Below are 26,289 nucleotides of genomic sequence, written 5' to 3' on the forward strand. Positions count from 1 at the left end.
AATACATTGAATTTCAAAATAAAGATACCAGTCTTGAAAATGTCGCGAAAGCGATGAAACCGGTCAATGGATGTTCCAAATTTGTGTATTAAAGTATCACTCGTCTTTTGTTTCTAAAATAAATAACAATGAACTTCCATCAAGAATTCACAGCAAACTTACATGTGTCAACTTGAATAGTTTGACTAGATAGGAAAAAAGTGTCTGAAGCATGCATACATATATGGAAACTGTATATGTATATAAAGTGTTTAAATAAATAAATCAGAAGATAAAGTATAAAGACAAAATCTTATTAATAACTCTGTTTTTGCTTGTTTGTGGATACAACCTTTTGGTAAATAATTTATGTGACCTAATGAATTTCTCCACCTTTCTCATTTGGCAGGAGCTGATTACGACGCTGTACATCGGTTTCCTGGGGCTAATCTTCGCTTCGTTTCTGGTTTACTTGGCCGAGAAGGATGTCAAGGATAGCAAATTCTCCAATTTCGCTCAAGCACTCTGGTGGGGCGTGGTAAGTTACAAACTAATTTATTTATATACACTCGATTAGACTGTTCACTTACAGAAAAAATGGGTTAGAGTTGACATAATAATAATTCTAATCAGGGCCTATATTAAATGGAAAAAAATACAATCGTCATATAAGTAAAATTAAGTTTTCTGTGTGAAAAATAAAATATGCATACAATCTGTTGTTCCATACATGTTGAATTACAGGTTACCAACGATGATAATTTTTCATAAAAACATACACATTTTCGTAAATAAATTTAAATTTCACCTTATAGACAGACAGTCGAAATTACTTTGTTAGCATCTCATTAAAATCGAGGCTCATTTTCGCTTGTTTTGTCCTTGAACAACAAAAATAATATTAGATATATTTTATCACATTGATTGTGGTTTGATGATTCGATATAGATCGAACATAGGTTCGGTTATATGAAGAATACAGTTCTATGCGTGAAATAGAACCAGAACCCTGAAAGAGTGCTTTCAAATCCATTGCCATTCTCAGGTATATTAGTCCACCTTGGAGTGTAGTGGTTGTAAAGTTTGCTTATCATGCTTGAGGTCCCCGGATTCGATCTCCAGCAGTGTGGACGCGAAACATTTTCAAAGCAGGTTTTACACCGCAATTATTCACTATTGACTGGTGAAGCGTAAGGCTGATCTCCTTACCTTGTGAGTAACGAAATTGATCCAGATATGCTGCCACTGGAGCACCAACGTAGTGCCATATGAACCACTGGAATAGAGAAATTATGATCGAAGTGATTTATTAGTAGCATTTTAAAAATGAAATAGATACTAAGTATTTTTATTTTATTTTTATTTATTCATACAAACACATAAATATTACAAAAAATACAATAATAACGTATCCCAAACTCTATGAGGCAATAAATATATTATACACATAACAAAGAAAAACTAAATAATATAAATTTACATACTCTTTTCTTCTCTAATGTTTGTTTGTGATGAAAAGGATCATATGTTTTTTTTTAAATAAAAGACATGTCTTCCTTCATCATACATTTAAAAAGGAATATTAAAATATAAAGTAAAAGAATTTATAATTTTTTGTTTATGGGTTTTTGTTTTTATTCTAAAACAATTATTTATTTTTAATTTTTGAAAAAACATTTTGTTGTTCCGCCTGTAATAAGATGATAATTTACACAATGTATTATGATGGGTCTTTTTTATTTATGACAAAAGGAAAAATACGTAAATAAAATAATTTAATTATGACAAGTATTTAAGTTATTTGGCGTAAGTATAGCCTGTGAGCTCGCCAATACATGACAGATGACATTAACATAACCATAGAAAAACATAGCATTTGAGCTCTCAGAAGTAAAGCAACGTGAATGCAGCAATGCTTGAACTACATGTCAATAATATTCTAAAAATAAATAATATTATTTGGCCATACGGAACTTTAAAGCACACCTTGGTTTAATTACTAATAGTATTTTATCGGTTAGGTAGGTGTATTTAAAAAAAATGTTGCGTACCTGAAAAAAGCACAAATAATTATGTTTTTGTAAATGATGTCAGTAGAGAGTGGCTATGTGACGTTTTGACATTTTTTATAAGAAATTCATGGCGTAGCCGTTTTTGTTGATTGACGTTAGCAGACGCTACCCAGGGGCGACTTTGTGACGTGAGAAATTATTTAAAAAAAGAGATTCATGGCGTAGCCGAAATATTGTAATTAAAACGAGGATGTTTTTGTTGATTGACGTTAGCAGGCGCTACCCGGGGGCGACTTTGTGACGTGAGAAATTATTTAAAAAAAGAGATTTATGGCGTAGCCGAAATATTGTAATTAAAACGAGGATGTTTTTGTTGATTGACGTTAGCAGGCGCTACCCAGGGGCGACTTCATGACGTGATGAAATTATTAATTTAATTTTTTTTTTTCATTTTACATAGCGTAGCCGAGATAAAAAATTGCGTGGTGTTTCGAAATTTAACCGTGTAGGTAGCCGCCTAGTTACAATATTATTTTTGTATTTGTATAACTCCTGTTTTATAATGTTTATTTATTTATCGCTATAAGAATCAAACTAAAGATAGTTTTTACTTTTAATCGCTATCCGTTATTTGAATTATGTTTGTAACACTCAGTAATATTTATTTTTCAAGTATTCAATGTTATTTTTGCATTTTAATTAATATTGTTAATGTAAAGCGTATTTTTATTTATTCGAATTTACTAGACTGTTTTTATTACAAAAAATAATAATGCATATTTCTCTATGTATTTTTCTGTTATAAACAATCTATTAAAATAATACACATCAAATTTCCATTGTCTGTTGATTTTATTTGCAATCTTCTTTTTTTTTCGATGGTTAAAACTCTAGGAAATTCAAAGACAATAAAATTTTTACTGTCATATATTGGCGAGCTCACACGCTATACATAGCCCAGTTATTTTTTTTAAAACAAAGTTATGCAATCTTAATTAGAAATTAAAAATACATCTGAAAAATAAAATTCACTTAACGGATTTTGCAGGCGCAACGACAATTTTATATTTTGAAGATATTGTTAGGGAAAAACGGGGTGGCATGGTATGGTGTTCGGCTACCGATTTTTGTTTTAAAAAAATAACAATCGTATCGATGATCTATTTGCGCCATGCATTAGTGTATTTGTGAGGGTCATAGTATATTGATCGATGACATACAGACGTGCAATGATTTCACCTGAAATATAGATCAACGACTGATGAAACAAGTCATCATTTCATATTGAATACAATACATTATTTTCAGCAAGAGTAGCAGTATTTCAGATAAAATGCCCATCTTCATAAGAGTTTTGCGTTCAACGTTCTACAGTGCATTCACGTTATGGAGACATAAGTAATAAAGGATTGTGGCTAATAAGAAATCAGTCAGTGGTAACGCCCAGTCAGCCCATGCAAGTCAACCCAGTCATGCAGCAAATCAGTCCTAGCATGTAGTCTAAGTGAATCCACTTCAACTTATCATCGCTGGCACACTCGCGCGACATAATTCAATTCATTATTTATTTGCCATGTAATAAATAAACGCACCAAACATCAACCTCGTGTCTTCTGTTAATCTCCAATTGGGGTAGGAGCTCCACAGCCCTCAAGAATATAAATCCAACATCTTTGATAGTGATTTATTCATTGTCAAATATTGCAATTCTGTTTATACTTACGTAGAATTAAGTTGTTGTATGTTGTGGAGCTCCTACCCCAGTAAGAGATTGACAGAAGACACTAGGTTGCTTTTAAATGCGTATTTATTACATGGCAAAAAATAATGCATAGTGTCGCTTGAGTGTTACGGCGATGAGGGGTCGAACTGGCTGCTCTTGGACTATATGCTGTTCGGGTTGCCTATTCGAGTTGCCTGTTTGGGCTAACTAGTTAGACTGATCGGGCATTGCCTTCACGTCTCCGTGGTAGGAACTACGTTAATGTACTCCGGGATTTTGCTCTCGTCGTTATGTGTAATACTGTTAGACTTGCATAATATGTTGTATTGGATTCAATAGAAAACGCAGACTAGTTTTATCGGTTATCGCACTATATTTAAGGTGAAATTATTTACCAAGTGTGTGTCGTCGATCAATGGACTATGAACCCTACACTTCTCAATTGCACCCACCTTCGAGAGTGAAAAGTTTTCTGGAGCTAATTAAAATGTTTAAACCTACCATCTGTTACGCATCTTACACAGCTACTAAAAGTATTATTTCAAAAATGCCATATCCTATTTTGGAGTTTAAACTTACATTTCAAATAAGTTTTAAAAGAGTAATTAAAAGGCACACTGAACCTCATGTTTAGTAACTTTTTTAAAAGTTATCTATTGTAATATAAAAGATGAATCTTGGCCCCGATTACAGTGGAAAGTAATCTTCAACTGTCAATTTTTTTGGACCGACTTCGTTACTGACGAAAACATTTAAATTTTTTTGACAAATATTTGCATTATCTTACAGAAAATTAGTTAGAAAAAATATATTAACATTGTTTATTTATTGTAACCAATCGACAGGTTATAAAATAAACCATTATGGATGGGTATATAAACAGTTAATTAATTTCAGATTTAAAAAGTATGTTTAAAACAACATAAGCTACAACAACATATTATCTTTTCTCTTTACAAAATTAATTTATCAAATATTTTTGTTTACCATATATTATATTATCAACTTATATATACTTACTGTAAACGAATTTTGATTTTTTTTTTTTTAAATTAATTTGTTAAAACCTTTTTTTTGTTTAAATTCTTTACAAATTATTTACAATTTGCTTTTTAATTCTAACATTTTTCTTAAATCCATTTTTTTATTTTATTTTTTACTATGCAAAGTTACACTTTTTATTTTGTATTGCGGCTTGCTTTTTTTGTTTCTACATGTATACAAAAAAAGTGTTGTTTATTTTTATAATTAATATTTTCTATGTTTGTACTTACCTGTATAATTTTTGTAAATGCTCCTCGGGCGTATTGTAAAATAAAATAAATAAATAAAAATTGTAAACAATGAGGAAGTTCAGTGGTTTTTTTCAATTGTTTTATTCGTTAATAGACTGTTAAACTAAGTCAATTTTTTTTTTTAATTTTTACATATCGTATTATCGGCGCTACGATTTTTCAAAGTTTTGTATTTCTGAAATAACTCCGCGTGTGACGTCAGAGGTTCATTTCCGCTTATTCCCATTCAGTTCTTCCTATTGGTCCAGAAGCGACAAGCAGACCGGAAATCTTCCATAGCTTTCAGATCATAGGTTAATTCACATGAACCAGTGACGTCATTTAAAGTAGTGCGTTTTTATCAAAATATTTTTTATTGTTTTTTCTGTACATTTTCAAGAAATTTTGCACTACAATTTAATGCTCTAATTTTTACCCCGCGTAAGAAAACTTTTTTTGTATCCAATTTCTCGTAGGGCTGAAGTTCCTCATTGATATTATTATTATCTCAGAGAGGCAAAAATTTGCCCTATCTGTAAGATAAATGTTTCGAAAAGTGAGCTTATTATTTATCTTTCGTATAACTCTTTTTGCTGTTGGAATACATCAGGCGAGCTGTCTTTAGATCCTTCATTTTACTTTATAGACAAAAGAAAGTAATTCTATTAACTTCCTAATATAATGGAGGTCCTGATGCACTTTAACGAATTTGTTAATATTAAGAAAAACGTTATTGCTACAAACACGGCACACGAGCTAATTTTAAAAATTAAACAAAAACTGGGTAGGAGTAATATTATATAAGAATAATATATATTAATATCAGGAAAATTCAATTTTCTTCCTTTTTTTCAATTAGCCATCCATTCTAGACTGCCTCGACGTCTCTTAATTTTTACTAGGGCTTGTACTGCCCCGCAGTAGGTCTTCAACCCCCTCAAGGGGGGCGTTATCACCCACTTTGAGAAATACTGGTCTAAATGGACTCTCGTATTTTATTGGTAAAATGATACGAAAATGGAACTAAACAAAATGATAATAATTAAAGATATACTCGCGCTTTATACAAGTGCTCTGACAAGAATTGTCGGCCATTAAGAATGGACCAGTGAGAAATATCAAAATACTGAATAAAATCCCAGGGAATCGAATTAAATTTTCATTCAAACCAAGAAAGGAGCACAATCAGGAAGAGGATGAAATTTATTGTCCCCTGGGTCGATGAAAACATGGCGACTTAAACTATGAGGATCTCATTACAAAGTGCTTTTCGAAATTACTCGGAAATACGAATACCAGGTACATGTTTTACAAACGTCTTATTCTAAACTAAATTAAAATGTTTTTAAATTCATAAGTGAAATTTTAATACAATGTTTATTGGTAATAAATATAATATAGAATAAGTGAGTTTGTTACGTTTCGATGTGGTCAGTTTAAATTAACAAAAAAAATATTCATGTTTGAAAAAATAATTCAACTTAATTTTTAATTAAGTTGAATTAAGTTGAATTATTAAATTGAATATTTGTAAATATAGATTTATATAAAATAGAATTTATAACTAAGTAATATTCTCATGGATGTTTATATGTGTATATGTATGTTCATATGTATGTATGTGTATATATGTGTATATATGTATGTATGGATATGTATGTGTGCATGTAGGGGTTTTTATATATGTATGGATATGGATGAGGATGTGATATAGATATTGAATTAGATATAGATATAGATTAAGATATAGATATGGATATGTTAATAAATAATGTTTATAATAAAATGCTTTGTGCTTATTAAATATGTACACACTTTTGTTTTAAATTTTGGTACTTCAGTTCTGTTATCATTCACTTATTTTTTGCTTTTTTTTACATCTTTCCAAATATTTTTTTTAAAGCATAAATTACATGTACTTTTTTCGCTCCTTATATTTAAGATAGTAGTAAATATTATTATACAGCTATGTAGGACTATCATATTATAAATTGTAAAGGATCTTTACCGACAAGCCATATTCATTGGCTTGGTGAGTCCTGTAAAAAAAAATGTTTTACAAATTACTAAAATGTATGTAAATAATAAATAAATAAATAAATAAAATTAAAAAAAAATAAAAATAATTAACAATTATGTTTAAACCAAAAGTGTTGACATATCCAAATATTATAATACCAGACAACAACAACACTAGCATGAAAAAAGCAAGGACAAAGTAGGACAGTTGAAAATACTATACGACGAACTTAAACACTACAGTACACCTGACTACTTTACTACAAATAAAAGAAAAAACAATATCAATAAACTATATATATGACTATACTAGTAGATGTATATATATGACTACACTAAAAGATTTAAGTTTGTAAGTGAAAATTCTTGATGGAAGTTCATTGTAATTTATTATATAAATAAAACACGAGTGATACTTTAATCCACAAATTTGGAATATCCAGTGACCGGTTTCATCGCTTTCGCGACATCTTCGAGACTGGTATATTTATTAAAAAGTTAAATGTATTTATACAGAACAGAGGTAAGGATACATAATTCAAAGTTATATGTAAGTAAATTAAATAAAGTTATTTTTATCTTAAGGATCATTATCGACAAATTTTCTATGGGTTAACAAATGAATGGATATAATGTTATTTTAATGAGTTTAAGTATTTTATTTTATTGTTGGTGTCCCATCCTTCGTAAGTGTGGTTTTGTAATGATTTCTGAAAAACAAGGGGTAAAAAGTCATTAGTAAAATTATATTACAATGGGTAAAGTAATGGAGAATGCACATGTGTTATCTGTTCATTAAGTAATTCTACGTCGGGTTTATTTTTTAATCTATTAATTTCGAGAATTTCTAATTTGTCAAGTTTATGGCCTTTGGGTGCAATATGAATTATTTTTACATTATTTTTTAATTTTTTATTTTTTAATTCGAAGGAATGTTTGTTTTCTATATGGAATGTTTGTTTTATGTATCCTTACCTCTGTTCTGTATAAATACATTTAACTTTTTAATAAATATACCAGTCTCGAAGATGTCGCGAAAGCGATGAAACCGGTCACTGGATATTCCAAATTTGTGGATTAAAGTATCACTCGTGTTTTATTTATATAATATAAAACACTAAAAGATGACTATACTAATAGACAACACATACAAAACTTGTCTTGTATTTTTATATTACCATAACGGATTTTTATTAAAACTGTAAATAAATAAAATATTTCCAACTGATTAGAGGAAGTTTTTCTTGATTAGATATGTTTTTTTTATTAATCTATTTATTTAATGCTTTACCAGAATATATAAAATACATATATTTGAATTAACAATGTATTCGTTACCGGGAAAACACGCATCCAGATTTGCATTATTTTAATCCCAATTCCAATATTTTTTCATTTATAAAATCGTGAAATAAAACTAAATGTGGTTGATTCATTGGCCATATTAAAGTAAAACTCTTACTATTTCGAACATGACAAATTGCTATAATTTATTTGCTTACAAACCTTTATAATTTATATGTTGATTTAATTACGTCAATAAGTGGATTTTATCGCAACTTTTAACGTCTAACGATACGATGAAAACGACCATGTTGAAACTAATAAGAAAGCTGAATATTGGTCTGAATGCAAAGAAAGATTTGATTAAGAAGTAACTATAATTGAAATGTCAAAGTGCCTCGGTATCAAATAAATATTAATAAAATAATTTAGGTTAAGCTTTACAAACAGCTTCAAGCTTTTATATAAAAAAACAATAATATTTTATATTTTTGAGGCGATTGTTGTTTTGTTTAAATACGTTAAAAACACCATAATATTTTATTTGTGTTCCTAATAAGAGTGCTAGAAATAGAATGTTTTAATTATTATTACTTAACGTTATTAAATATTTGGATATAACCAAGTAAATGTTTGACCACACAGTTGATGCTTTAAATATAAATTATTATTATTTTATTTATAAATACACCTTTTTTTATTTTTTTAAATATTATTTATTATTTCAATTCTATTGTTTTATTACAACAAACATAAGAGGTAAAACAGAGTATTAAAAAAATAAAGCATAGTTAAATTTTAATTTTTGAAAAAATTGTTTTATATAAAATATCACATAATGTAAATAATATCATAATTTCTGCCCAACATGGCTTCATGTCGTCAAAATCGACTCTCTCTAACTTAATTTTATATGAAGACTATATTTCTAAATCGTTTTTATTGCAGAAGCAAGTTGATTCTGTATATACAGATTTCAGTAAGGCATTTGATAAGGTGGATTATAAGATTCTCATACAAAAATTATCAATGTTTGGTGTAAGTGGTCCAATGCTGTGTTGGTTTAAAAAATATTTGACCGAGAGAACACTTACAGTGAAAATTTGTGATACTTTGTCAAATCCTTTTCTTGCTACTAGCGGGGTTCCACAGGGATCGCACCTGGGCTCATTATTGTTTTTAATATTTATAAATGATATAGTTGACACATTTGAAAGAGTCGAAGTATTATTGTTTGCAGATGACATGAAGATTTTTAGGACTATTAACAATTTTGATGATTGTGCTATATTGCAAAATAATTTAGATAAGTTATCTGTATGGTGTTCTATTAACAACCTTCAATTGCATATAAAAAAATGCCATATCATGAGATTTTTCAGGATAAAAAATCATATTTTATTTGACTACTCAATTGGTAACACTGCATTGGATTCAGTTACTGAGATGCGGAATTTGGGTGTGATTTTTGATCAGAAATTGTCTTTTATCAGTCACATTAATGATATTAGTAGTAGATCTTTGAAGTCGCTTGGGTTTATTTTGCGCATCACTAAGGACTTAAAAATATAAACACTTCAAAAATTTTATACACCTCCTTGGTGAGAAGCATTTTGGAGTATAATTCTACAATATGGAGCTCTTATTATGCCTCTCACCAAATTACCATAGAAAGAGTTCAGAATAAGTTTTTGAGATATGTTAATTTTAAATTAGGAATACGTAATGAATTTCGTAACTATGATTATTTATTAAATATATTAAATTTGATTAAATTAAGGGACAGGAGAACTATTAATGATTTATTAGTTATATTTAAAATCGTTAATTCAGTATTGGACAGCCCTGAAATTTTGGCCCTCATCGGTTTTAAAGTACCAGTTAGAGTGACTAGGCTAGTTCAACTTTATCACTGCAACAATCATATCTCAATATATTCTAGCAATTCAGTACTGAATCGTATACATGCGCTGGGTAATAAGACAATGAAATAAGGCAATGAAATACAGATTAATAGTAAAAACAGTAAACAAAAAAATCCCACAAAAGCATGGCCTATTCGTGGGTATACAATAAAATATTAATGAATTTTTGCTCCTATAATAAATAATGGACAATTATAATATTTTTGTGTATGTTACATATGTTAATAAAGAGAAAATAAAATGTTATGTAAAAGATTACATGGTATATTTTTAATAGTAATTAAAAAAGGAAATAAAAATATATTTTAAAAAAACATAAAAATATTCCTTAAAGAGCAACAAAATATATCACAGAAAAAAGAGTTCATATCTTTAGTTTGAATCCAGGATAGTGCGTGTTTTTTAAAAGAAGGAAAATTTTGAAAGTTTGGAATTAGATACTATTTTTTTTTTCATTTTAACGCCTTTACACCTGCTCTTTGCTTAAAAAAACTGAATTGAGCCAAAAGTAGAAACATTTCAAATTGAGATTGCTTATTTAAAGATAAATTGAAATTATAAGCGGAATCGCAAAAAACACACCAACGTAATTTTTATACATTTTACTATCTTGTGTATATTTTACAGGGGCATTAAAAGAATATGTTTCACTTTATTTATTTTTTTATAGTGAGGAATTTAAATTTGATTTTTTTTTAGATTGTGAGTATTTATAAGGCTTTCCGGTACAATTTGTATTTGCGTTTGCATCATAATAGATCAACTGGCCCAATTACGGCTTGTCCACCACATACCGCACACCCCATTCGAGGACTTAAGTCTCCTTGCCTGAGCCCACATACTCGTACAAGGAAAAATTGCTCAATGTTAAACGAGAAAAGCTGCGCGAAAAGCTTTTTGTAACCTAGAAGCTTTGGCATATTTGTCCTGAAAGGATTACTATCCTGGATTCTAACTAAAGAAATTAACACTTTTTTTTCTGTGATATATTTTGTTGCCCTTTAAAAATAAGGAATATTTTTGTATTTTACAATATTTTTTGTTTCCTTTTTTAATTACTGTAAAATAAAAAAGTACCTTCTAATATTTAAAAAAAAAAAAATTTTCTCTTTTAATATTATACCTGTCTATTTATTATAGGAGCAAAAATTCAAAAATATTTCTTATATACCCACAGGCCATGCCTTTGTGGGATTTTTTTGTTGACTATTTTTACTGTTAATATTAATTTCAATGCTATGTTATTATGCTTTATTTTTTTGATTCTCTGGTTTACCTCTAAAGCATATTGTAAAAAAACCAAAAAATAAAATTAAAAAGAAAGTTATCCAGAAGTACCTACATGGTATGTACTAACTTAGATTGACGAAAAAAGGTAAATATTTTTTTTCACTGACTGTTTAAATTGATTGGACATACTGAATTCTCCCAAATGGTTACACAATTTAAAAAAAAAACTTTGAAATAATTTTTGGAAGCCACCAAGTGCGTATATTATTATGGCTCAATAACAGTTGTAAAATACGGCACTTAATGCCTAGCCCTAAAGGAAATCGCGTTTACTCATTGTAATCTCACCAAAAATCAAAACCCGGAACTCTCTGTGGGTGGAGAAAGCATTTTAGCCATTACTTTTATAAACAGCATAATGATTTATCAATGATATATTATTTAACATTTATTTCGCTTGTATAAATGAAGTGAACTGAGCTAACTTGAAGGTACACACAATGCTGATATTATAACAAAATTTTCAAAAAACATAGAAAAATGAAATGACATGTTCAGCTTGGCAAAAAAATATTTTAAAAAGAACTTAGACTTTAACAATAAAAAATAAATAAACTACCTTGTACGTTTTATATTTCCTTACTTTAAATAACATGCTGGCACCTACATCTCTTGTGAAATGAGGTTAAAATAATGGATATAAAATTTTTGTAAATTTTTAGAAACGGCTCCCATTAGTAGTGAATATTCCCATAGCTTTGCATGTGTTACGCGCATTTCCGGCAGACGCCACGCCATGTGGTTTTAGTAGTTGGACGCCGATGTTAGAGACGATTTGGAGTCACGTTGTTTAGCTCACAACTGTGAACAAAATTGTATAGTACAGCTTTGACAAATCTCAAATTAAAAGGACGAAAACCTTTTTTAACATCATCCTGCATCCACATTTAAAATATAAAATTACAGAATATTGAAACCAAATATTGGTTGGAAAATGCTTCTTCGAAAATGAAAATAATTGGTCTGACTTTTATCTTAAAAACGTAGTTCCCTATTTTTTTCCTGGATATGGCACAATGATTTTTTACACACTAAAGATATTTTTCATTGGCGTGTCTCTATAGTTTTGCTTTTTTGATAAATTGTTTCTTATGAAAGCTAGGACCACCCACAAAATTGCACAGTTTTATTTGCCGGAAAGCGCGGTATACAAATGTGATAAAAATTGATAGTATTAATGTGATTATATTTGCACATTGGTGAATATTTCCGTGCTAGCAGACGAACCCAAACAAACACATTTATGTCGTGTTTTTTGACATTCTTATTTTTAAGTTTATTTTTGCGTGATATTATTCTACGTCGAATTTCTAATTTCATAATGATTATGCTAATTTACACGCACAACTAATAAAAACCTTTGTGACTGAAATTCCCATATGGTGCACAGAGGGAGGGATTCGGGATAATAACGAAGCCTGAATTATTTATTAGCTTCCTTAATTTGGTCATCATGATACGTGATATATTGCATTACCTCCAAAATGTGGCAATACAAATCCACAAAGTTTGTACCGATCGAAACAAAATGCGTTCATTACGGATTGAAATATCTGTACAATTATATTTTCACTTCATTCAATAATAAGTAAGAAAACGTGTTATTGAATATTTCAAAAAATATTTTACCTAAGAAAGTACGTGAAATGCTTAAAATAATTTTTGTTTTAATGTATTCATTTTCATAACATAACAATAAAAAGTTTTGTACTTAGAGCTAATCTGTTGAACAAAATGGATTTTTTACCCTTGAAAACAAACGCACTTTATCTGAATTTTGCTATTTATATAAATAATTAAATAATAAAGTAGACTCTTTTAACCCACTCTCCAAAATTAATCTTAATGTCCCCTTTCGCATGACAAGAAATAAGTACTTATTCCATCTGCCAGTCTGTAGCACTAACTATGCATAACACTCTTTCTTCTATCATTCTCGCTCAAACTATAATGCTTTTTTTTCCATCTATTGATATATTTAAGATGCCCCTTAGTTTATTTAAAAATACATTAATACTCATTTTTTTGGCTGCGATTAGCTCCCGTTTGCTATTTAATGATATTCACGCTTACACACACCTAAACACTTACTCCCACACAAATACACACAAACACACCTCTACACTTACTTTCATACAAATACATACAAACACACCCTTTTGTTTACCACAACTTAATATGTATGATTTTTATTTCGAAACTTCGCTGGTCTGTCTTTAAATCGTATCTCTTTTATGTTATTATATCATTGTGAACTGTTTGTTTATGTAAAATAAAAAAAATAATAAACAAAATGCTTAGAAAAAGAACATGTTATTAACAATTCGTGACAATCATATTAATGGAACATTCATGTACAGTCGTATTTACACATAAACATGCAACCACCATGCATTGTAAAAAAAAGAATAAATTACTGTCTATTTTTCGCACACTCTCGTTTTTTAGATGAACCTCATAGCACAGTTTTCGCCAAAACGATTATTTTTTTTTAATTTTACAAATTACACATGTTATTTACGATTCTAAAAGACGGTTTCGATTTCTGGGAAGGAAACATGAAATATTTATTGGAAAGGCGCTTCTACCTTGCAATACTTTATATTCTTGGACAGGAACCTAAAACATAAGGCTGCTCACCTTACATTCATTTAACAGATGATCGATATACGCTGGATTTAGAGAACCAATACGGCTTGGTGGTGGATATAAGTATGATGATGATAATATTTTCATGTTTATGTGTTTCAACCCAAGATTATATAATTTTATTATTTAAGTGGATTTTCAAAAATCAAAACATTATTCAAATGGTTTAAAGCAACACACAATCATATATAATTTATTTACACTGACAAATTAAGTTCTACAAATAAAATTTCTAGAAACAATAAGAAAATAAGTGTAAATAAATGTAGTATTGTTTTTGATAATTATTATTTTAGGAATATTTTTAACAGTTCGTGAGACCGCAATGCAGCCCAAAACGTCTGCAATGGGTAATTTAACACATAGCATAACAATCCTATTGAAGACTATTTTATTTTATTTTTACAATACGCACGTTTTGAATTTTAGTTGGAAATGTATGAGTTATTAAAATAAATTAATGGAATTTACTTGAATTGCATTGAATATAACTTTGTAGGTAGTAAAAATAGATGCTACATTAAGAACTTGTATTGCGATATAAACGGGCTCAACATTATTTTCATAATACGAAAGCGTTTATAAAAATAATTAAAAAGTTAAAAGTTTGTAATAGGTTCAAACTAATACAAATGTGGAAATGGTATTTTTTCTGATTGGAAATAAAACAAAACAATTTAAGAGATTTTTGTAATATGTACGTTAGTCATTCCATTTCATAATACCGCGGAGATGGAAAACAAGGAATATTGATGTCTTGGCATTTACCGGGTGATCATTTACTGTTTTGTAAACGTCCATTGTCCTTCAATTGTTACAAATGTGAATTTTTGTGAAGTTAACGAAACCTTTATTGATGAGAGTGAGATTTATCTCACTGAACTATTTCACCTACTGGGCAACGCTTTAAAAACATTGTTTTAATTTAAATACTTCTTCTTGGATCATTTAGTTCAATCAACTATATTTTGAGTTTGTATAAATGTCTGTAGACAAAAATTGGATTTTCTAACCTAAAGATTATTATATTACAACTCATTATACTGTAGATATGAAATATGTACAACCAAAAAATAATTCATTATTTCAATTCATTTGATTCCATAAAAAGGATATTAACTAAAATATTTTAGCAATACGTTTTTTTTAAAACGATTCTTGTAGGCAATATTTATCTCGGAATTTGAGAAAAAATATCACAAAATTTGTGCAGTTTTGAATACTCATATTTCTTTTAAAAAACAGACTACAACGGCAGCAAAATGAATCATTCTTAATTTATTTAAAATATATTTTTCTTTGCATTTTTCAATAGATATTAGTTACAAACACAAAATACACTACAGAATCAGGACACAAAGTCATGCCCTGTGTGTGGGTCGACATTTTCTTTAAATTTCAATAAAAGCTACTGGAAATATACTATAGATATAAAAAATAAGAGCCAAAATAAATACATTTTTTATGTCAACAAAAATTAGAAAATTAAAATAAAAGTAAACGAGTATGTTATCAATAAAAAAATTAGCCTTTTAAATCTAATTTTCATCCTTTCCAACTTTAATTAAAATTTAAACATAAATAAATTAAAATAATTAAATCTCACTGCAGTTCAGCAACAGTTTCGGAGTTATGAAAAATGAGTGTCTTTGCCCGAGTCTGGATTTACATTAAACTTAGTGCAGAAAGAACTCTTTTAAAAAAACTAAACAATTCAATGTAACTTGACTTTTTTAATAAGAATCTATTAAGTTATAAATTGGCCGCTGATGTAACTGTAGACATATAACTAAAACTTTTTTTTAAATGTTATAAATGCGGACACAATACAAAAATATCAGAACAATATCACATACAAAATACCAAAACGAGACAAGTCCTATCTAGACTAAAAAATCAGGGACTGAAATTATTCTATAAACTACCAGACAAAACTAAACAAATGACTCAGACAACCTTTACAAAAGATGTTAAAGTTATTATTATTAACAATATTGAATGAATTAAAAAATAACCATTTATTTCTTAAATGAATGTAATCCATACGGGTTTATAAATTTATTTCAAATTTATTTTTTTTTCTACAACTTTCATATTCAATTTATTTATCTTTAAATTATTTAACAAATTTTTCCAAAACATTTTCGCATTTATTAATTTTGTACGGTTTAATGTATTATTTGAGTTTAATGTACCTAAGTTTAGTATAAATTTCAAAAGACGTAATCTGCTGGTCAAAAAGTAATTATATTGTAATTATGTAAAACTTTAAAGTACTCGTATCTATAGTTTTACCCAAACGCACCTTAAAAAATATTTTATCTCTCTAAAGTTTATTTACTCTTTGGTAAAAATGGCCTTTTAATATCTAACTCGTGAGATTGCCTTACTTTTTACCAGACTACAGCCTTTGTACACTTGAAACACCGTATCTCGTACCAGTTGTTCTAATTAAACACTGACTTCTGACAGAGTTAGGAACCAGTTAGAAGCATTTTCCACTGAGATTCTCGTCGTCGTTTGTAAAGTCACGCTTTGTTAGAGTGTCAACCCCTTTATTCTGAGGTAAGCTTTGCTTTTCAGAAGTGAAATCTTTTCGACAAAAAACCAGCGTCTTTATCAAAACTACAAACATTTAATTTCTAAAACTCATTATCCAGGGTGTTCTTTAAACCCTGTCAGATCCAAAACCACGATGATCAGAATGGGCAAGAAGACATATTAGCATATTAGTATTTAGAACAAAGAAAATTTTTAAAAATAAAATATTTAACGAAACAAATGGTTGAAATATTTCTGATATCACGTTTACCTATGAATTATGTCTGTTAACTCTTGTGTGGCTGTGATGTCACACTAGTCGACATAGGATACAAGACTTTATATATCTCTCTTTATTTAAATGATGATTTCGTATTTTTTGTAATCTTCAAATGGACACTTTCACACCGGATTTAGAAAGTAAAATTTGTATAACTATGCTGGATGTTAATACAAAAAATATTTATCCTTGCTACGTGAAGAATGAATGTCCGCTAATTCAGCAACACATCTGTATAGGAGAGAGCGCGAAGATAGAACTCATAACAAGGAAGACAGAGACGGTGTGGTGTAAAACAGATTCAGTCTTCAATTGGTTGTTGACAGTGAGGGGAGACGCATAATATGAGCGGCGTATTTATGATTTTTAATTTATTTTGCTATAATAGGGCTAAATTATGTGCTTATTTGCATAAATCATGAAGAAAAAATTATTAAAGAGTATGTCTCTATGTTTTTTTTTCAAATGTCGAAACTTTAGAATATTCCGTCTTTTACTAGTGGTAACACGATGTTACTTCACCGCGCGTAAAAGGGATTATTTACCACAGTCTTTTATGAGTTAATAAAATAAATCTTAGTAGGTTTCTCTGAACAATATATAAAAAAATATTTAAAAATATGATTATACCTACGCAATTTATAACAAACGTTCAGTTTTCTAAAGATTTGTTGAACTGACTTGCTGAATACTGGTGCAAAATTTAAAGATAAGGAAAGTATGCATGTATATCCCCTTTATATTAAAACGTTTTCTTCTCTGAATAAGAAACGTTTTTCGTTCAAGTACGTTTTTATATCCGAGGTTCTTTTTTGTGCCTTTAACTTATTTTCCTGTAAGTGGTCGTTTTAAAGGAAAAACTTTCAACCACAGGTTTATACTTTCAAGATAGACTGAAATCGGGTGAAATTAGGTAATTTAAAACGTAGATTTACCCACGGTTCGAATTTGAATAATGTAATAATCTGCAGACAGCGGACACTCCATAAAAATATTCATTTTTTTACACTGGTATTTCTTTTGTTTGATTCTCATAGTGCATAAAACTCTGCACTAGTAGAAAACTTCCTGAGATTCTCATTTTCCTGAAAAAAGGATTAAGATATAAGATAGCACAGAGAATTTTGATTGTTTAAACTTCAATAAAACTCGTATTATTTGGGTTGACATCATTCATTTATGTGTCCGAGAACCAGAATCCTGGAGGTGTATTTTTGACTCGATGGCTGCTTTCCATGCTTGATGTTCTTGGTCCGACGATTCCTGGGAAGGCCGACAGGAAATATTTGTTTGTAAGGTGTTTTTCTTTGGCTAAATTCTTTCATTTATTTATCATTGTCACTACCATTGTCACTGAACTCGCACCTGAAGCGTAAGACTGATCGCCTTGCCTTACTGTAATAGACGATCAAGATACGCTTAATATTTATTTATGAATGGTGTGCCCTATGGACCGCCTGCTGCGAATAAAGGTTTGATGATGATGATCATTCGTTTATCACAAATTTTATTTTAATTGATATATTAATACTATACACATTTACACATTTACACATTTTATATTAGTTTCACAATTTACCCGGATAAATTGAAAAATAACTACTGACTGGCCGAAACATGATCGTCAGCCGATACCAAAACCGAATTTCGGCCTTTATTCTATTTTGGCCAATACCGAAACTTATTTAAATAAATTAAAAATGCCCAAAATTAAGCGTTTTATTATGAAACCTAAAGAGTACATTCAATTAAGCGTTAAATAAAATTCACAATGGAATAAAAGACAAATTTAATGAGTAAATTTGTTTATTCTTACTGATTTTTGGTCTGTTGTGATTTTATTTCATTAGCATATACGGCAAATATGCCTTTTACAAAAAATATAATGTTAACATATTTGGTTTAATTAACAAACACAATACTTTTTCAAATTTTATATTTGAAGCACTAACTTTGTGGTTATTCCTTATAATAAAATAAATAAAACAACTTTATTTTTAACCACTAATTTTTTATATTTTTTTTCCACAGACCGGTTTAAAAGCAAACAAGCTTCTTCGTCAAGGTTTACGTAACTAATGGATAATTTACGATTTTATTTTTATCATGTCAACTGAATACTACACGTGGACCCAATAAATCAAGTTTTTTCTTTCCTATTTTTTCCTTACAAAGGGTGGTAATTTGATATCAATATTTTCGAAGCTAGACAGGAGAGGACTAAAAGAAATATTGTTTATTTGGGTATTAATTATTTTTTTCTTATTATGAATTGGTTTTTTTGACTTCTGAGATTTCTAAGTTGTCTAATTTTAATATTTTGTTTTCAACATGCAGTACTTTTAATTCAGTATCTTTATTGAGTTACGATTATTTTCTCTCAGATGGTTTGCAAATTCATAAAAATTATTATTATTTAGGCATCTTAAGTGTTCTTTTCCTCTAATATTAAAGTTTCTTTTAGTTTTTCTGATGTATTGTAACGGGTCAGTGTTTATAAGAGGTTGAAATAAATTATTTGGTCCCAGTTGGGCGACATTATAGAGGCAGGTTATCAAAAACCAATAAGCAAATTTTAAGATTTAGAAGAATAATGCAGATAACCAAATAAAGTACCTACAAACAACTTACCTTTCACCAGTTTCGCTCAATCAGCAAGAACATGAGAATTCTCCAAAAGAATAATATTATGTTGTATTAATTTAATTTTATGAACGGAATCAAAAACGTTATATATAAAATACCTTACTGTAAAATGGAACAAATATGACTTAAAGATCTGGATTTTATGATAAAAACAACTCGTTAGTGAAATACAAAATTTTAATAAAAGAAGCAATTCTCTACAAATGTGACAAGATTAGTTAATATAAAAAATCAGAATTCTGCCTAGCTAATATGAATAGATGGTTGACAATAAATTTATCTAAGAAGTAAATATTCTTAACAATAATAATGACAACTGAAATAGATTCTTGATTGTTTTCTTCTCGAGATGATATAAAATAATGTTGATTTTACAAAATAAAATCCGCAGATGGAGCTCGATATGCGACGTCTTCGGTTGATATATTTTTAACACATGGTTGGCTCAGTTGATGATTTCCCAGAAGATTGTTTGTCGACATTTTAATTCAGTAAATGATCGTCTGCTTCATTACATTTGTTAATTTGTGTCTCATGATCTTGAAGAAAACTTTAAAGTCTGACACCGACTTTTCCAGGTATTTACGAATAAACTTCGTAATAATTAGTGATCGATTCAAATCACGGAGTAAATATACTACATTGTAAAATCTTTATCAACGGACAAAGTAGATAAAAGGTGGAATAAATAAAAATAGAATAAGGTGGAAAAATGGAAAAAGATAGAAAACGGTAGAAAAAGGGAACTTGTATAAAATACAATCTCATTAGAATATGATATCTCTCTCTACAAGAATTTCGCTAATAAATTTAAAACAAATAGGCTTACGTTACGTTGAACGTTCCCTTTCTTGAAGGACTACATTTTTAAAATGTGCGGTCGCCTCTCTTTGAGTCCTTGTGCGACAGCTGGACTGTTCGTCCCGAGTTTTCAAATGGAAAAGGAATTTATTTCTAAAGCACGGATATCGTATGGATAAGTTACTACCGCGGCCGTCAGATGGCGCTAAATCAGGCAACATAGAATTATAATCCAGTATTAAAATGCTTTCAAAACGGGGTACGTTGAACTTGTTTTTTACAACGTTACAGTATATTGAATCGCAGTATTTGGTAATTAGTTGACATGATAAAAATAAAATAGGAAATAATTCATTAGTTACGTAAACTTTGACGAAGAAGCTTGTTTGCTTTGAAGCCGGTTGGTAAAAAAAAAAAAAAAAAAAATTAGTGGTTAAAATCAATGTTGTTTTATTTATTTTATTACAATACTTTTTACCCAAGATTAAGAAACAAAAATGTTAAGTTATACATATAATTTATATGTAACAGTTCTTCAATGTACGCTCTAGGAACATTAACTTATTAACTATAAAGGAATTACATAAATACAAACATGAAAGATCTTAGAACCACTAACTATAAATAGTCACCAAATCATAACATCAGTCTAGTTTTTATGTTTAGACAATGGCAATACAATCACCAATTATCTGAATGAACAACAATGCAATATCTCTAATTGTGCTAATTTTCTACTCGACTACAGCCGAACGTAATCCGACACATCCCGACCGCAGGTTTCGGCTTAGCCAAAGTTTCGTTAAATTTTAAGCTAAAAACGAATCCACGGCCGAAATTCGTTTTACTGGATAAAACTGCCCAAAACCGAAACCGAATTTTCGGCCGGTCACTACGAATAACTATGAATTTTTTCACTTCATTTACCATTTAAGAGATTTATTTTATTCTTGCATTAAATAAAAAAAACACTTTTCTGTATACTCAACTGATAAAACGTGTTTTTTTAATGTTAGAATTATTTTTTTGTGTTTGTAATAAATTTATGGTTTATTGAATTGTTTCAGATTACCCTATGTACCGTGGGATACGGTGATATGGTACCAGAAACGTGGCAAGGAAAGGTTATAGCTTCCTTCTGTGCTCTCCTAGGAATATCGTTCTTTGCTTTACCTGCGGTAAGTGTAATTAATTGATTTATTAATACAAAACGTACAAATAATAATCAGTATATAAATATGTAACTGACATAATTTTCTACAAGTTTATTTTATTCCTCAACTAAGGTAATGCTGCAACTGGCAAATGGCATGTATAGTGTATAAGTATCTATTCAGAAAAAAACACCTTGTATTATGAATATAATTATTTTGTATTGTTGTGTTTAACGGGAACTAACAAAACCATGTATGCAGTTTTTATCGAGTTTGATTACTAACCAGGGCCTCGATTATGATGGGAAGATAAATACGTCATACCTTCACCTTGACGAAATAGTCGAAGATAATTTTTTTCTAGCGATTACGAAGATACACTACAAATTCTCCACCTTCAAGTTTTGGCTAGGTACATCAGGGGCGAACCGTGTATAGAAGCGATTATGCGCAGCTTACCATTATATTTGACTTACCATAAAAATGTTGTATTGTAACTTTATTTACAGAAAAACAAATAAATAATTAACATTTATTTTAAATCATTTCCACCGTTTGTATTTTTATCCTTATATAAATATAAATCTTAATAAAGCGCGCCCAGCGCCTGCGGTGAGCCAAGAAACTAGCCGATTATTCCAGCTTATTTTTTTAAACAATTAAGTAAACTTTATGTATATTAAGTTAATTGATAATATATCTTTATTATTTAATATATCACAAAGTTACATCGTTCAAGTTGATTTCAGGGATGAGAGTTGTTGTATCGCACAGAACCACTGAAAAATATCAATTTACAGTATATATTAGTTACATTATATTATGGACCTTCGTTGTAGGCACAAATATGTGATATTTTTTATAGCTTACCTGTAAATAAAATCACCATTCGCCACTGAGGTACATCGATATGAAACAAGGGGTAGCGTACGTCACGGTTCACATATCTACGCACTGAAGTGACGTAGCTTTAGTATGACGTCATAGTTGAAGATAAAGTCTCCCGACCGACTACTGAGATACACTACCGTTCCCCGTACCATCAAGCTTTATTTTTTTATTAATGTTATAAGCTATCTCTATGTTGAACAATATCACTTTGAACATTAACATTCTCTGAGGGAGTTTTTTGTTACAAGATTCTCTTACTTTTTTAACGTATTATTCTTTGGATATTATGTATACTAATGTGTTTTTTTTAAATATACCTAATTTTACCTAATTATTTTAATTATTTCTATATGTATGAATTAAGATATTCCATTTTGTAATGTACATATATAGGAATAAAGATAAAGATAAAGATGATAAAGTTTTGATGTAAGTACATCGGTTTATACCGACGGGTCCAGAATCCCTCGATACGTTTATCTACGCATTGAAAGTTATAAAAAATTTGTTCCACCGGTCAATTTTTCCTTTAAATCGTTTTTAGTTTAGCACTTTTTTTCTTAAAAGCATATTCAAAATAAAAGAGAGAAATAAGTAAATTTTGAAGTCGAATTAAATTTTGACATAACTGTCAGTTTCCGAAACTAGTGGCTAGATGCAAAAAATAATGTCTATGGGGTTAGAAAGTTGCCACTATAAAAAAATAATTGGTTGTTCTATTTTTCCCATCTGTTTTACTATCTTTCGGAGTGTACGTATCGAAATGTTAAAGGAACCGGCTTTGTAGTCGCTCGGTACATAATTACAGACGATCGTTAAGCATATTATCTTGGCAAGTGTTTTTTGCTTGAGTTGGGATTTATTGAAGTTTATAATCGCTTTGAAGTAGGCACATTCTATCAAAGAAGCCTTTTTAAAATATAAATTAGAACAATTTTTAAGGTCAATAAAGTAAGGAACGCGGACTAATTTTTTCGGTCATTCATTGGTTCGATTCGGTCATATGATGTCGATTTGGCAAGTAGATGGATCATACCGAGGTAGATATAGATAGTACGGAAGTTAAGTATACCGTCTCGATATATACAGTTAAATTAAAGGTCATAAACGATATTTTTGGTCAAAATACGCAAAATGCTCACCTTGTTTTTTTTATAAATATACTCGTTCTGATGACAAGATAACTAAAAAAATCACAACTTTTTTCTTGACGATTCAATTACTGTCCTAATCTATTTTCCTTGGTAATTTTTTATTCAATTTTATTTCCGTTCCGAAACTTTCACGTTTGTAGTTTTTAATGTTTTAAACTTTTTTTCTACAAACATATTTTAAAACTTTAGTATTTTGATAATAAAGTTATAACCCGAAGTCAGATAATATTTGACAATATTTGAAAATGTTGAAACAAAGTTAATTTTATTTTCATATCTCTATATTAAAATCTCCCTAAAGTGGAATGTTGCATTTAAATTATTTATATTTCCGATGCATGATGGTAATTGAGACTGGTGTGTTGAAAGCTTTTCTGTAAAAAGCCATGTTTTAAGGCTGCTTTTTAAATATTGAATTTGATGTATTGGTCAGCTTTTAATGCATTTTTCTGGTTTGATCAAATGTTCGAATATATCTCATAAAAATTTCAGATTTTTTTAAAAGCAACGTTTTTATCGTCGTTTGAGTAATAACTTTATATTATGCAAAAGCGGGCTTAAATTGATATTTTCAAAAAACAGTATAACATTATAAGAAACCATTTATTTTAGGTTGAGTACAAGCTCTTGCTATTTATTTTTTTTATTTTAAAACTTCAATTACAAAGAAAAAGTACTTTGTGGAACTTATTGCTAAAAGCAATATCTCCCAGCTAACCAAAAAACAGACAAGTCAAAAGAAGAGTTAGTCAAAAATGGGTACTAAAAAACGAAAATTAATACATAAAAAACCTGATTAATTAAATAAATAACAGCTGTTTTTTAATTGGGAGACAAGGCTTGTACATATTAACTTTTAAAAAGTACATAATGATGTAAATATTTAAGGATGAGTAGTGTGGAATCAGATAATGAGTTTGGAAGGAGAGAAAAAGAGGAACAAAAAAAAAATATTTAAAAAAAACATTAAAATACAGGTTGTTCAAGATTCTGAGGATATATAAAGTAATGTTTAGGCGTTCTTTGAAGATGACTAGAGAAAGGACATTTTTTATATGAAGAGGTAGCTCATTCAAAAGTCTAGCACCTTGGATAGAAAAGGATAGTAGAAACATGAAAACCAACTGTACAGAATTTATCTCTCTCTCTTGTCTTTTCCCTCATGACTGAGACACTCGATCATTCTTTTTGTAGTCTGCCTCTAGGTAGTCTTGTCCTAGATAGAGCAAAGAGCATCAGTCACTGAAGACCTTAGCGTAGATTTAGGTCACTCTATCGGGTAAGAGATGGACCTCTAGATTTTCCCTCCACTCCGCCAATCACAATAAACTTTTCAAGGCTGCCTGGTTCTCTTCTTGCGATTTGTCCAAAATATTGTAAGATTTGCCTGTAACATATAGTTGACAGTCGATCCCTATTATTTAATTCATTCAATTGGAATATATTTGTACACATCTCCGTCAATAGAATACGGAACATTCTTCTCCAACACCACATTTTGAAGGCATCAGTCTTTTTTCTCCATGACTCTCGCAATGTTTACGTTTTTATTCCATATAGGAATAATGAGAGAATCAGAGTTTTGACAAGATGAACTTTCGTATTTTTTGGAATGCTTCCATCCTTCCATATGTTGACAAGTGACCGCGCCACTTGCCTGTTGGCAGATGAACGCTCAAAATGGTATAATTTGTGGGTTGCGTTATCTTTATTTACTTTGCCACTGAACCCTAATATAATGAGTGCAAATACCTACCTTGTACTGGGGTTCTAGCACCTTATTGTTTGGAACTTCTGTCGCGGCAGTCGTCAGAAAAGAGGGGTATTTGACGTGTTTTCTTGAATATTGAATGCGATTACACGACACAGTGGATTTAATGAGTAAATTATCGCAAAAATAACTTACTTGCGATTGTGGTGAGAATATTAACAGCACATGCACACACGATCAATTTAGTTGTTATGATAGGGCCGAGACAATATTGTTACCCACGGTAGGTATTGCAACATCTCAACCAGGGCCCAGTAGGTATCAAATAAATTTGAGCACCTCAACTTAGTCAATGTGCTATACACACATAGAGTAAATGTGGCGTAACTAACAAGTCTGTCCATTGTACCTTTAGTCATAGTGATCCGCCTTTTTGATTCTTTGTCACAACCACCGCACCAGTGTTGATGATGTTTGAGCCCAAATAGATAAAGTCACGAACTTTTCAAGATGATTTAATATGTCAAATGAAGGAATTTTATTAGCTACTTCGATCACCATGAGGTTGGTCTAACTTCGGTTGATTCTCGAACTGAGTGCCAGACTTTCCCTCCAAACAAGCTCTAAAAGTATCTTCATCTAGGACTCACAGGTTGCCACCAGTATTGACATTGGCAAATCAAAGGTTTGAGATGTTTTGGCCTCCAATACTGAAACAAAATTCATACAAAATTCTAATCACTAAACAAAATGAAACTATTATAAACGGATAGGCACTTAGAATTCATTATAAAAAAACAATATTAAAAAGTACTAATTGTTGATCTGAAAAGTTTTTCCAAAAAAAGTCAACATAATGTTAAAAAATTTACACTCAAATATAATCCATCAAAAATTGTTGTATCTGATATTTTAAGCTCTTATTATTTATTTATATTTCACTCTTACAAACTATA

The 26,289-nt window shown here is 29.6% G+C and overlaps 1 protein-coding gene across 1 annotated transcript in view; it reads left to right on the top strand.

Annotated features, from left to right (window-relative positions):
* Window positions 1-358: 358 nt before the first annotated feature.
* The window catches only part of LOC148278939 (potassium voltage-gated channel subfamily KQT member 5-like), a 142,134-nt gene continuing 116,203 nt past the window's right edge, over window positions 359-26,289 (top strand). The window contains exons 1-2 of the mRNA XM_088230678.1: window positions 359-517; window positions 21,491-21,601. Coding sequence (XP_088086804.1) covers window positions 359-517; window positions 21,491-21,601 — 270 coding nt within the window. The remainder of the gene's footprint in view (window positions 518-21,490; window positions 21,602-26,289) is intronic.

This window comes from Micrasema longulum, unplaced genomic scaffold (genome assembly GCF_059751315.1).
Source record: "Micrasema longulum isolate JH-2025_06_02 unplaced genomic scaffold, ASM5975131v1 h1tg000806l, whole genome shotgun sequence".
NCBI lineage: Eukaryota > Metazoa > Arthropoda > Insecta > Trichoptera > Brachycentridae > Micrasema > Micrasema longulum.